This window comes from Athene noctua, chromosome 8 (assembly GCF_965140245.1).
Source record: "Athene noctua chromosome 8, bAthNoc1.hap1.1, whole genome shotgun sequence".
In the NCBI taxonomy this organism is placed as follows: Eukaryota; Metazoa; Chordata; class Aves; order Strigiformes; family Strigidae; genus Athene; species Athene noctua.
In genome coordinates, this window is record NC_134044.1 from 12,605,615 (window position 1) to 12,620,105 (window position 14,491).

The 14,491-nt window shown below is 35.7% G+C and overlaps 1 protein-coding gene across 4 annotated transcripts in view; it reads left to right on the forward strand.

Moving 5' to 3' along the window:
- The window catches only part of RASA2 (RAS p21 protein activator 2), a 49,619-nt gene that overhangs the window by 22,179 nt on the left and 12,949 nt on the right, over positions 1-14,491 (forward strand). For 2 of the 4 annotated variants that reach the window (XM_074912106.1, XM_074912107.1), the window contains exons 6-11: positions 6,070-6,153; positions 7,997-8,069; positions 9,268-9,344; positions 10,717-10,815; positions 12,300-12,456; positions 13,072-13,220. In XM_074912106.1, the coding sequence (XP_074768207.1) occupies positions 6,070-6,153; positions 7,997-8,069; positions 9,268-9,344; positions 10,717-10,815; positions 12,300-12,456; positions 13,072-13,220 (639 nt within the window). Of the gene's footprint in view, positions 1-6,069; positions 6,154-7,064; positions 8,070-9,267; positions 9,345-10,214; positions 10,228-10,716; positions 10,816-12,299; positions 12,457-13,071; positions 13,221-14,491 lie in introns of those variants that run through there. The other 2 variants (XM_074912108.1, XM_074912109.1) reach the window with 2 other exon arrangements.

Here is a 14,491-nt window from a genome sequence, read left to right on the forward strand (position 1 = left end):
TAGAAAATGTAAATTTTTTAAGAGTCTGCTTATTTTGTAAATTTCTGTGGATAATTAGTAAGTGATGCACTTACTGCTATGTTTTGTTAGTCACAGGGCCCTGAGAAGTCATTGTAAATATTAGTAACTCCTGTAACAAAGCTGAAAGATAGGAAGTAGTAGAGCTGTGATTGAGTAAAAGAAGACAGAGTGAGCATATATGTGTGTTTCTCATCCTGCCTCTTCTTGATATGGCCAAAACTAAAAATGTATTGGCCAAAGAAGAAAAAATCTGGAAAAAATAATTCTTAAAATATGGGCTGTACTACTTGTCTTTCAGACCCATCTTTTACTTCATGTTCAAATTAGTGGTCTCTCAATGTAATGAGACAAGGAGGCTTTTAAACCTTCACCAGTTACATTTTTTGTAGGATAAAAGAATTCTAGATACTTGTGCTTACCTGGCTTCTGTGCATAGGTAAGTTTCTAATGGATTTCCACCATGTATTCTGTGAGAGTCCAAAAATTCTACAAAGATGAAAAATAGTAGCTATAGCATTCACAACACATCATAGGATTAAACATCATATTAAGCGCATGGACAATAGCAAGTAATTCAAGGGCTGTGATTCTGAGCATTATCTGGAGTTCCCCATCACTTTTTTTGTTTGTGGCTGAACCAAAGCAATAGGATTAGAGTTGATTAGGAGATGGTTTCATATTATTTCGGTTCTGTAGACATAGTTGTAGAAACTTCTTTTTGCTGGTCTTCTAGATGGATTTTATGATGAGGATTGATTTTTAAAACTGAAGGTAATTCCGTTAGAAAGCAATTTTTAAAAGTTAAGCATTTGGACAACAGAGAGCTGCTGCTGATGTTCGCCTCTTACCGCTAACGTGAAAGGGAAGAAGGCTTCATTTTTCATACCAGTATGTATAGTAAAATCAGCTTTTTCAAACAATAAGTTGTTGGGAAAAGAACATGTGATTTTAGAAAGATAAGTGGTGCTGCATATGATGAAGGGATGGTCAGTTGTGTAATGAAACCAAGAATGTGATTCCTCATGTTTCTTTTTTTTTTTTCCACTCTCCCCCTGCCAGCCCCATTCTGTGTTTGGTGTTACTCTATTCCCCAACTTCATGGAAGTAAGGTTGGGGAAGGATAAATATTGATATATCACAAACTGTGTTTGTATCAGCAAAGCTGTGGATAATGGTCAAAAAAACCCCCTTGCTTCTTAAAAACTGCAAGTTTCCTTTTTTGTTCAAGTTGACAAAAAGTGGTCATGTACAAGATACACCACAACTGACTGATCTGGTCTTACTTGATGTTGGGGGGCAGGAAGCAAAAACCTGCCAATTTTCTTAAGGCGGGACTTTCTGAAGCCAGCTAGGGTATTCAGGTGGTATAAAATGTCTAAAAACATGACACTGAAATACATTTTTCCCTGGAGAAAGTAAAATTAAGGCTTGTAATTGCTGTTCTTGTATCAGTGAAGCCCCTGCCCTTTTTTGAAATACAAGTATAAAGTTAATCTTTTGGTGATGGATCTTAGAGACCATTTAACAGTGGGCTAAGCCCTGATCTTATACATAAGTTTTTGTATTAATTGGAAACTTGCTGTTAAATTTAATGTAGTTACACCCACAGACTACTTCTGAATTAAAATTTTGTTTTGTCTCTGATACTAGTTGTTTCCTTTTCTAATGTGTGAATGAGGAGGGGAAGAAGATAATGCAGTAGATTAACTGCTGACTCAATATGGGCTCTTTTTTTCAAAACCACAATGGCATGTATAGCAGCGTATTTCGAAAATATATGCTTGCAGCTCTCCATTCTGGGGGTCTGTAAAAACAAGTTTGCATGACTGTTTGTTGCATGTTTGCTGCTGCTGAAACAGTTTCTTGCCAAATTAGGCTATTGCATGGTGGTACTTGCTTCTCTGTTTAACATGACTTCAACTCTGAAATAAAAAGTTTCATGTATTTACAATATGAATACTTGAAAGCCTAGAAATGGCTTTCAATTATTATCAATTACAGCTAGATTTTGTCTTTTTTGTGCTCACTTTTCTAAATAAATTATACACTATACTATCTTAAATTCACCTGTTAATTTTTTACTGTCCTCTTTATCTGTTCTCATGAAGTTGTTCTAGGGAACATAACAATTTATGAAGTGTACAAATCCTAGTTGGCTGCAGTTATTTAGTTTCTGCACTTTTGAGGACTTCAGATGATTGTTAGAGGTACAGTCCCTCAGTCACTGAGGGGGTTTATTGTGGACTGTGTCTTCTTAAGGACTTATTTCCATCTTATGAGCTGAATATATGCCAGTTCTATCTGAAAGGCTCATAACTTCCTGTATGAAACTCCTCTTGCAGAACAGAATACTGAGATGTGAAGCAAGAATTAATGTAAACAGAAAGATCTCTTACACTGTACTGTAACTGATCAGTAGTGTGAAAAAAAACAAAAGTTCTTTGATTAGTTATTGCTTAGACTTTACATAAAGACATAGTAGTTTAAAATATAAAATAAAATGCTTTTAAGTTCCTGTCTACTTCTTCAAACTCTATGCATTTATAGCCTTTGAATGAAAATTGCTTGTGCCAGCCTAGATAGATGAAACCATTTGTCAAATCTGAAAGGTTTACCATACAGTGGAAATGTATTTATTATAGTTGTCAGAATAAGAATATATATTTATTTTCTCTTTTGATTGGTCAGAGGGTTTGGAGGCAGGGGGTGTTGGTTTTGGTGAGTTTTTGGGGTTTTTTTTTGTTGTAGAGGATTGCAGTTCTATCACTTTGCCTGATTCTTTGGGGAAGGGCAGTATTCCTTGGAGATTTGCTATCTGGTAAACTTGTTGAGGTGTCACTTCTCTATTTCTGTTAGACTGATCTAATTGATCCCCTTCAGACATCTTCAGAAGGTTTTAAATGGGTTTACTGGAGGCTGCTTGTTTAGGAGCTTAAATCTGCAATAATGCAGTTTTGTGTATTCAGTCTATAGGGAGTAACAACCCAGTTTGATGGTGCTGAGTTGATGTAATGGCTTCCTACCCTTAATGGCTACTTGCCTTGCATTGCCTTTGGAGCTCGTGAGATCTTCTGCATGACTGGGTTAATTCAGGTTGCCAAACTGGCTGAAAACTGACTGGAAACCTGAATAGCTTTCTGTAAGGTTAGGAAACAGAATCACCATATGTGATAGTTGCAAGGCAGGAGTGTAAGAGAAGGAGGATCCACAATTTTGGTGTTTGGTTGAGTTAGCTGTGCTGTCAGATGTGTCTAAAGTAGATTTCAGACAGTAAGTGGAGAGTTCAGGGATGGTTATGGCTGGCTAGGTTAGTGTGAGAGTTGGAGGGGAGGAGGGGGGATAAATTTGGAACAAATTCTTGAGCCTGATGGGTCTGAAAAGGAAAGATTTTGGAATATTAGGAATTGATGGTCAGGGGGACTGGGGTTGGTCTGTTTGGGTTTTTTTGGTTGTTGGGTTTTTTTGTTTTGTTTTGGTGTTGGTTTTTTTTGTTGTTGTTGTTGTTGTTATGTTGGAACAGGGTAGGCTGTCTAAGCTAGGTAGATCTTCCTTGCTGGTAAAGCACTGGGGCAGGAGATAAAAAGGGAATGCTAGAGCTGCCTACACAGGGAGACTGACTGAAGCATGAAATTAGCTTGAAATGACAGATCTGTATGATGAATCTGGAGGTTCTAGTTCTGCTGCAGGCTAGGCAGTTGTTAGTAAAATGTTTTTCAACCTGCAGGAAATAACAAACAAGCCTTCCTTTAGTTTATGTGTGTTGTGGTCAAAGTGTAAGAAGATAGGAGGCTGGAACAAGCTGTTTCTGTAACCAGAAGTAGGACATAGTGATAGTTTTTTGTTGATATGATAATACGTGTTTTCCCACGGGATCATTATGTCAACTATGCAGGTCATTCATACAGTGATTAGGGAAGGAGTGAGAAACCTCATACATAGGGAAAGAAACTGCTTTCTGTAGGACTTAGATCTGTTTGCTAGAGAAATCCAGGAGCTTGGTGAACAGGCTGTAGGAAGAGAAATTGTGGTGTTCTTGTTAAAATAGTTGACTTCTATCCAGATAAGCTTGACTTGATCCATCTGCTATGAATTTCCTGTGAGATTGCAGTTGAGGCTAACTTACAGGTACACTCAGCACTCACAACTGAAACAAAATCTCTGGGACCCTCAGAGACACTATACTTAGTGCTACAAAATGCCTGATAGTCTGAAAGAGTCAAGTCCTAGCAGCCTCGAGTCAGATCCTCCAAATGACTGAAAAGTCTAGACAGTTGAATTTTGTCACCACTCTTCTGTCATGTGTGTTGGAGGAATCAATTAATGCTTATGAAACAACTGGATGTTTCAAGAACCCATTTAAATGGTGGGTTTGAAATCACTGTAGGGTTCATTGTGATTCAAAAATTATTGAAATGCTGAAGGCCGCGTGCTTGAAAACTGGAAGAAAAATAACAAAAGATTGTGCAGTGTTTTAGCACTCGATGTTCCATGAACTGGCTAAGACAAAGGGACTTGGGGGGGTGGAATGCCATCTGGTTTATAGTCGTGCATACTCCAAACAGGGTGGAGTTCTGAGGCAGCACAGGAGTGTTAGTGTCTGTTGTTCCCCACTTGTGTTTGTTTGCAGCTCTAGTTTTTCTTTAAACACTGTTTTTCTACAGTTCAGAAAGCATTTACTTAACAGTGTGTAGCTACTGTTGCTATGGAACTTTAACTTGATGTGCCCAATTTAATATTCCACATTATAGCATTAGAACATTTACTTGATTATTTATATGAACTTAGAGCAGAAAAATCTCTTTTTTCCTTAAGTTACATAGGGTTTGGATTTTATTCAAACTGACTAATTATGGCAACCAAAACTTACTTGCATTTAGTTAACTTCCTGCAATACGTTATTTAAAAATAGGTTATTTTTTTAAAAAGATATATACCATTCAGATCTCACTTGTTTTATTCGTTTATTAAATGTCATCATCTTCTGAACGTTTGTGGACTTAAGAAATATTACAGTGTGCGTGGCTATATTACAGCACACTTTTGCTAGAAAGTCTGGTTTCTGCTGTAAATTTACAAACTGTTTTGCTTTATTTTTCTTGTTCCAGCTGGTTTTATTTAATACTGATATGTGGGCAGCATTGGAAGGTTAGTCAGCTTGCTGACTAAGCTCTGCTTTTAGTAGTGTTGCTGCTGTGGTGTTTCAAGAAGATGGCTAGCCTTCAGAAAAAGTCCAGAAAATGCACCTCTATCCCCATGAGCATTACTTGATAACCATCCCATCGCTTTTTCATCAGGAGTGATGAGCAGTGTGCCTGTGTGCCTGTTAAACACCAGCTTACAAATTTACTGTACGAATTATGGAAGAAAACTTTATAAGGGTCGTTTAGCCCTGATGATGAACTAGTGTGAAAAAATTTGAAAATAAAATTTAAACACTATTTCAAGGGTAACCTGATTTTGTGGCTGAATTGTATGGATGGAACCTGGACATGCTAGGACTATATACTAATAGTTTTGCATGCTTCATTTTAAATAACATTTCAGGGTATGACTTCGTATTTCTCAGCTTACTCAACACAGAATGTAGTTTAGCCAAAACAAAATATTTGAATCCACTTTAATGCCTTCCAAACGTAGTTGCTACCATGTGGATGAGGCCAAATAGCTTTTTTGTGGACCTTGAGAAATCAAATTTTAAAGTTAATGAAGTCTGCAGTTTTCTGTAATATAGCAGTTCATTTTACTTAGGTTTTTGTCATGCATGTGTGATACTGGAATATCTTTTGTTGAAGCAATTCTGAGAATTTTGTTCTCACAGAGCCCCCTAAGTCTGACTGTACACTTGAGTATTACCTTGTATTACCATCCAGACATCTGTAGTTACGATCTACTTCATTGTACATACGTTATGTTGAATCAACGTATGTATCCGTGTGTAATACATCAGGACTTAAAAGAATGTTCTTTAAAAGAAATGATTGTTTGGGTTTTGTTTTTTTAAGCCAAAGACATTGTTTCACTGATTTATTAATTGTCTTTTCCTTGTAGCATAAAGGAGTGCCATGGATTGCCTCTTATAAATGGACAGAATTGTGACCCGTATGCAACAGTTTCTCTTGTGGGGCCTTCCAGGTAACATTTAATATAAAATTAATGCATCTAAAATGCTGTTATCTTAAACTGGAAAAGAAAGTCATAGGTTTTAAGCAAAATCTTTAAGATACAGAAAAAATCTTTATGCTTTCTGCGTACATCTCATTTTCCATTTGTTACTGTACTCACCCCTTCCCTACCATATTCTCAAGACTGAAGGTGCTTGGTCTGTCTGAATTGCCTGCACTAGTCAAGAACCATTTGTCACTCAGTTTGTTTTCTTCTCAGGTTTTGTACTGGACTCTTGATACCTGTCCTGTATTTTTATTAATTTCTGTCAAATTCCTGTATGAGATGATACAGTCAATTGCTAACTCACTTTCCTCTGTTGTTCTTAATAAGTGAGTTTCTTTGCAGTGAATGTTTAGCACTTGGGAGGAAGCAAGAGAGTAGAGGTTTTGATGAGACCTTTCTAATGCCAGCACCCTCAGGATGCTACATTCAAAGTCCCCACAGTTTAAACATCTCCTTTTTTCAGATTGGTAATTGTCAATAATTGTTGGGGTTTTTAACAAAAATCCCATATCCCACACATTCACTATCTGCAAGTCCCTGCCCAGTAACATCTAAAGTAAGCTAGGTTTCAGCTGTTTCTTTTTTGCGACATCAAACCTAAGCCCATCTGCTTTCTCCAGTACTGAAGAATTGCCACTGTGAGCATAGTACCAGAATGTCTTCTAGCAAACTAATGTGTTTTAAAGAATTTGAGTGTTCCTGACTAAGTTTGCAGTGAATGGGGCAATTTTTCTTCCTTGGTAATAAATGATTACTTTTATTTTTTAGCTTTGGGTTGGGTTTTTTTTGGTGGGTTTCTTCTTGTTTTGGTTTGGTTGGTCGGTCTTTTTTTAAGAGGTCTAAGGAGATTTGACTATTACACCTAGGAAGGATGGTGTTGATTGCCAAAGAAGGTAAATTGACATATATTTCCTGTTTGAGTCCTGTGATACAAATGGAACTAGGTGAACACTGGTTCCACAAAATATTTACCCTGTAGGTATGGGAATATATGTGCATATCTGACAGAAGTTCCTGGTTAAGATTTTCCAATCTCATGCATGTGTGACTCATGTACCATGACTGGAATATTTATATGGCCAGCGCCTCAAAACAGTTGATTTATGTCTAGGACCATTTTTCTTCTCCCTTGTGTGTTTTTCCCCCACATTTTATATTTGTTTCTTTTAGAAAGCATTTTTATACTGTCATAGCTCTTTCCTAACTAAATAAGACTGTATTCTTCTATAAAACTTTTTTTAAAATTATCTATATAAAACAGTAGGGAGAGGGAAGCAGTTGTTTTGTTTGACCCTATGCTGTTTAGCATTTAGCATTATCAGTGATTCCTTCCAAAGAAAACATTCAGTGACTTGGTGCAAGCCTCTGTCTGTGAATAAGTAGTGGGTATTTCCCCAGCAAAAGAGGGTGGGAAAAAACAGAATTGGTACTTGAACAAGATGAGGAAAACTGTGCTGGTAGCCTGCAAGCAGTGGTAAAGGAATTGTCTGCAGACTTAAATTTGAAATGCTTTAGAAATTGTTGATATAGTTTATTTTCTATGTATAAGTTATACTCACTTGTGAAATGAAATAGAAACTGTGAGCTGGACAAATGCATGATTAACTAGATACAGCACTTAAAAATTTAACTTGTCAAACTATATTGTGAAGATGCACTCATTTTAAGATTTTCTTCATTGATCAAAGTGACCTCTAAAATAACAAAAATGTTTAACTTAAATGCATGGGTCGTTCTTGACAATAGAATGTCTTTATAATTGTGTGTTGAAGTTGTCTATGGTAAAAATTTTACCACATTGGAACAGGAATGACCAAAAGAAGACCAAAGTAAAGAAGAAAACAAGCAATCCGCAGTTTAACGAAACGTTTTATTTTGAGGTAACTTTTTGTGTGGTATTCTGCCTGTTTATTTTATGCAACCCTTCAATATTTTTAAGCATCCTGCATAGCAGTACCTAATACAGAAAGCTCTCTTAAAGCAGGTTGAAGAGCTTTTACTAGCCTCTCAAATATAAATAAATAATATGATTAAATTCCTGGGGGCTGCCAGACAATAGCATTCCCTTTCAATTGCTGTGTGAAAAATTACTTCCTCACAAGCACATACATGAAGGTAATTAGTTATCTTGATCACTTTATATAGCATTTGTTGCTATCAGGAGTTCTGAGAGAACTTTAACCTGTCCAATGGAATTGGATTTAAATATTTTCAAGAACACTGAGCTAAAAAAAGGCTAATTTTATTATTTTAAAAAATGTGTTAAATTTTTTGCTATTTAGGATTTGATTTAAATTCTACATGAGTTACCCTACAATAACCAAATTATAAGTTTGAATTTTCATTATTTGTTTCTGTAATAAAAACTACATTTGCATGTAAGTGTACTGTTTTGCTCAGCTGAGAGTTGAAAGTACTACAGCTATTAAATATGCCTCAGATGTATTACAGTTTACTGGGTTTATGTAGATTCTGGTCCTGCTGTGGGACTTCAGTGAGAAATTGTTCCGTACTTATGTATAGAGTACCAACATATGGTGTGTGTGTTTCAGTTGACCTGCTCAAGATACTGAGTGTCATTTCTTAGGAAATAAGATACTAGGATAAAAATCTGATCCAAACCACTCCAATAACTTATGTTTGGAGTTAAACTGAGACTGCAATAAGTCAAGAAATGAGGAAAACAAAAATAAGTTATAATTGTGGTATGACTAGAGCAAAAAGAGCGAACTTCTTATTTGTCGTTTTCTTAAACATCTCAGAACTAACTTTAATGCTTTTGTGAGGCTCATGCTGAAATCAAAGAAATCCTTGCCAGTTTCACATTACACTTCTTTCTTGTTTTTTCTAATAGATCTATACTGTAATTCCCTTAGATATCAGCTAGCCCTCATCAGGCTCCACTATGAGCCCTTGACCCATTTTTCACCTGCTTTTTGTCAAAAGGCAGCTTGGTGAACTGAACTTCTTCCTTTCTAAAAGGAACAGTAACTATTTACCAATGTTGAAGAGGCACGATTTTCTTTGTTTTTTTTGACATCCATAACAACAGTAAGAAGAGTGTTAATTTACTTGCAGGTAACCAGGTCCAGCAGTTACACTAAAAAGTCCCAGTTTCAGGTGGAAGAAGAAGATATTGAGAAACTAGAAGTCAGGTAAGTTATGTAGATTAGAAAGTGATTTATTTTATCATTAATAAATCATAATGTTTTATCAAGACAATAAAGAAATGTTTTGTTCTAGTGTAGCTCCAGAGAATTACTGGTCAGACTTGTAGAAAAGATCCTTCTAACATATAAAATTACTCAGTATTTTTAGTGTGTTTCTCACTGAAGAGGAGTTTTTTTGTTTTTAAGTAAATAGTGGTAGAGTGTATCTCGCAGCCTAAATTTGTTTCCCGTGCCTCTGAGTAATGAGGCACGAGGACCTCCTATCAATACATATTAGTTTGGGCAGAATATTGGTAATAGAACTTGTACTGAAGCATAACAGCATACTCGATGCTAGTCTGTGGTTTCAAATGTAGTTGACTGTTTTAAGAGGGGGAAAAGCTTTTATGAGATTCCTGTGATTTTGCATCAGTTCTTAGAGGAACATGTGTTGCATCTTTTCCTTGCAAATGCAAATAATACTTCAAAGTATGTTCCCCTTTTCTGCTCCTTCACCCTTAGAGCAAGTCTGTCTGTATTCATGCTGTGTAGTTAAAACTGTTTAGAGCCCCTGTACTTAGTTTCTTTTCTTTATTGTGCTCATGCACATACATGCACCAAATCTGCTGAATGGCAAAAAGTCTTCAAGGGTAGCATATATTTCCTAACAGGGATCAGAAGAAAAATTCAGTGGTTAGTTTTAATAGCCATTATAGAACTGACTTGGTATGTGCATTTTTAACTATGAGCTTCATTAATATCTTAATTAGAATTGTATATTTCATTATAGATGCAAATATATTTAGAAAAATAGTCATGCCCCAACAAATCTAGTATTAATTTTTTTTGTTCTTCTTAACAACTGCTGTCTGTCAGAAATGTCAGAGAGGTAAGAAGTAATAGAAACAACCCAAGGTGCATGTCTGGAGTCTGTGATTCCTTTCGAGGTTGTAAGCATACGAGCTGCTGTTTGGAAAAACAAGCGCATGTGTTGGTGTGACATTGCAGTGTGCCAAATTCCAGCAATTAGATAGGGACATGTAAATATATTGGTTGAAGAGTTCACTTGGATTATCTGAGAAGAAATATGCACAGTTTTGGGGGTGGAGATTGCTCAGAATACATATATGTTGCCAATATCACTTTTATTTACTGATGCAAGGTCTGCGAGTCTAACTTTCACTGTTTGTTCCTTTATCTGTTGTTTATGGGTTAATAAGCCACTCGATTCCTCTTGATTTAATTAGAGTGGAGTGAGATTTCTAACATTTTCTGCCTGCATGCATGTGGATTAGTGCTGTAAGGCAGTTACTGTTAACTTGAAGATTTTTATTTCTCTCTGGGAGAAAAAAAAATTAAGCAACATTTTTATTTCCAGGGTTGACCTATGGAATAATGGAAATTTGGTACAAGACGTCTTTCTAGGAGAAATTAAAGTTCCTGTGAAGGTGTTAAGAAATGATTCCTTTCAAGCATGGTGAGAAATGGTGGCTCAGAAGTTAATTTGCTTCTATCTTACAGATCTTCCTTTGCAAAAGCTGTTTTACTCTAACTATCCGTTAAAATATGTCTTCCTGTTCTAGTCTAGGTAAAATGTCTTTCTAGAGTGTTGCCTTTCTCAGTAAATTAAACTTGCCAGAGGGTACATCTAGCTCTTCCCCCAGTCTGCCCACTCCCACAAAATAGTTCACATGTTTGAGGGGAAGGTGCAGAGAGTGAAGAAAGGGAAGACTGAGCGTAACTATCTTTCAGTCAGCTTACTGGATTTTAGTGATCCATGTATGCTTTTCAGCCTAACCATCGAACCTGGAACTTCTCAGATTGAACATTTGCGTCAGTATTCTCTGTTTTTGACATGGTGTATTGCAGATACAGGCTTGTTCTGCAAGTGCTCTGAACTGGTAAAAAGCTGTATGTCCGTATTAACATAATGACACGCCTCTGTTAACAACCTGCTAAGAGAAAGGTTATACGAGCATGGACTCATTACCAGTGTATTGTGTTCGTGTAGTTTTTTGAACTGACCTAACTCATGTCCAGTTCACTTGAAGCGTTAGTAGAGGCTTGTCTGCTAATCTACTTTGTAGGCATACCTTGTATTGAACATCCTCACATCCAATTATGATCTGCTGATCAAAAACAGTTCTGTGATTTTAAAATAACCAACTTTTTCTATTATTACTAATTTACATTAAAAAAACTTCGAATACAGCTGAAGTAGCAGATAAAACAATATCACTAGTACTAAACATGGGTAAGATAAACCTGAGTCATGCTGTCAAGTAGAGGTTCTCGACGCTGTCATGGGCAATGCATCTGATTATATTTGTACTTCTACAATCAGGAGATCAGACTTCAAATACTGTTTTACAATCATTTATTTAAGAAAAGATACGATTTTAGTTTGTTGGGCTGAATGTTGAAACTATACTGTGACACAACTTAAGCTGTTAAAATTTTTGTAGTGCTGCACCTCCTGTTGGAATATAGACGAACTACAGCAAAAACCAATGACGAATTGTTTAGTATATTTAGTATTGAGAATAGGGAAAAAAGCATAGTTTTTTTTCCTTTGATTTTTTTTCTCAGGAATACAGTCTGTTAAAATTACGTATTGTTACTGGTTTCAGATTAGACCATTTAAATTTTTGACACTAGCTGTTCCATCTGCAGTGTCCAAGACCCTAAATATAACCTAGATGTAAAATGAGAAGGTCCAATGTAGTTTGTAACTATTCTTGCTATCCTAGTTGAGCTACAAGCATTATATCCTATTTCACTGTTCGGAAAGAGACAAAAAAATAAATATATGTGTCATTATGTGCTAAAGGTGCATCAAAAGCTGCTTTTCAGATTCTATGTATACTGAAATAGTTAAATGTGATACTTTGCTTTATTGTAGAATTAGTCAAATTAATGAAATGTGACTCTGATATTTTAGAATTACCCTGTTGCTTTCAGGTACTTACTTCAACCAAGAGAAAACGGAAACAAGTCTTCTAAAAATGATGATTTGGGATCACTTAGATTAAATATCTGTTACACTGAAGACTGTGTGCTTCCATCTGAGTACTACATTTCTCTAAGAAACTTGCTGCTAAAATCATCAGATGTTCAGGTACTTCTGTTGAAAATCACTTCTAAAATGAAAATTTAAAATGGATTATGCAATCTTTATGAGACAATGTGAATTATGAACTAGAGATTTTTTTTGTTCCTTCACATTAGTTACTTGTAGATGAGCAGCTTATATTTACCTCTGCTCCAAAGTAGTAAGATTTTCTTCTTATTTTAGAAGAAGCAGCAGAAACAGTGAAATAATCTATGCTGTGTGACTGGAAGAGAGAAAATACTTTCTTCTCATTGGTTGCTCTTCTCAACACTCTGTTTTCTCTGGTCATAGTTTTAAAAATCTTATAAAGATATATAGTAAAGCAATTGCTTACTGCCTCCTACTTGGATTTGTGACAAAACCATACTCTAACCCTTTAGGGAGAATGACAAGAGTGAGTAGATACTGAATTTCTTTCTTAAATGTCAAGTACAGAGTAGATAATACCAATTTTCAGTTAAGTATTTCTGTAGAATGGAAACTTTTAGCTTTTTATACAGTAAATGTTGAAACTTTCTGTTAAGAAGCTGTGTCTGTAGTCTTGTTGGATTTGATCAGTTCTTTTACAAATACATGAAGAAATTTAACTACTTCATTATTTCATGTTCTGCTTTCTCACAGCCAATTTCTGCATCTGCTGCCTACATACTGAGTGAAGTGTGTCGAGACAAGTATGATGCTGTTCTGCCTCTTGTACGATTGTTGCTACACCACCATAAGCTAGTTCCATTTATTGCTGCAGTAGCAGAACTAGATCTGAAGGACACCCAGTATGTATTTCATGTTTAGTGGTATCATGCCTTCTTAAATTTTTCTTAGAGTCTCAAAGGGCTTCATGATCTGACATCAATAAGTAAACAAATAGATTTTTTTTTTCTTTCGTTATGTAAAATTGACTGAAGACATTTGTCTTTCAATAGTTTGTAAAAACATTAATTAAAATTACATTGAAACTGAGACTCAGTATGTGCTATTTGGTAAAATTTTCTTGGATCTTGTATACAGCTAAATATAAGCTAGCAATCTGGAGTTGTGTCTAAGAGCACATGGTTTTTATTTTTAAATGTCATAATTTGGCCACTCTTCAAATTTTACTGGTCATTAGACTGGTACTTAACATTTTTTAAATTGCTGAGAATCTTACCCTGTTTCCTTTAGTATGTGATTTAAATGAGGGGTACTTTTTTTCCTGCAAAGATGCCTCGTAAGTATGTGTCCTGAATGCCTTGAAAGTAGCAAGCACAGGAGTTTTTCCACATAGCAGTGTATGGCCTGTGAATTTGCAGCTCTGTGGTTAGGAGAGAAATTAAGTAGTGGCCACTGAGGTGCTGAGTCAGGTCCTATTGAGATGTGGAAGGGATTTTGTCACTGCAGGATGGTTATTTCAAAGCTGAGTTACCCCAGATTTAAATAAGGTGAGACCGTTTAGCTGTGTAGAAGAAAGTGACTCATGGAAAATAATTTTCTCAACTGCATTTTAGTACACACATTCCTTTCAGTTATAATTGAACTGTAACAAAGAAAGATTAAACTAAATCTCTCAGATTAGAAAGACTTTACACAGCTGGCTCTCACTTTTCTTCAACAGCTATAATGAATAAAAAGCATAATCCTAAATTAAATATGTTTTGGTTAAAGTGTTTGGGTTTATCAGGGTAGTGTAGCAGTATGTTATTTATTGTACCTTTAAGATTTTTTTTTTCACTAGGACTACTGGAGGAAGAATTGTATATTGGTGAAGTACAAGCCTTAATTATTTGGGAATTTTCTCCAATTTTCTCTCTCACATTCAGCACTGGATTTTAGTTTCCTTTGTCTAAAATTTCTTAGATTTTTCCTTATGATTTTATTTATGTTCCTGGTTTTGGTAATAGCTGTAATGTTCTTGTTACTCTCTGTTTCAGAGTGCCATTGCAAACTGGGTATCTAGGTTCTGGAGTTTCTGACTGAAATACATGAAAAAATGTTTTCAAAAAATTCATTATTTAATAGCAAGATAAAGTATGCATCAGATTCTGTAACTGAGCTTATTTTTTTTTCT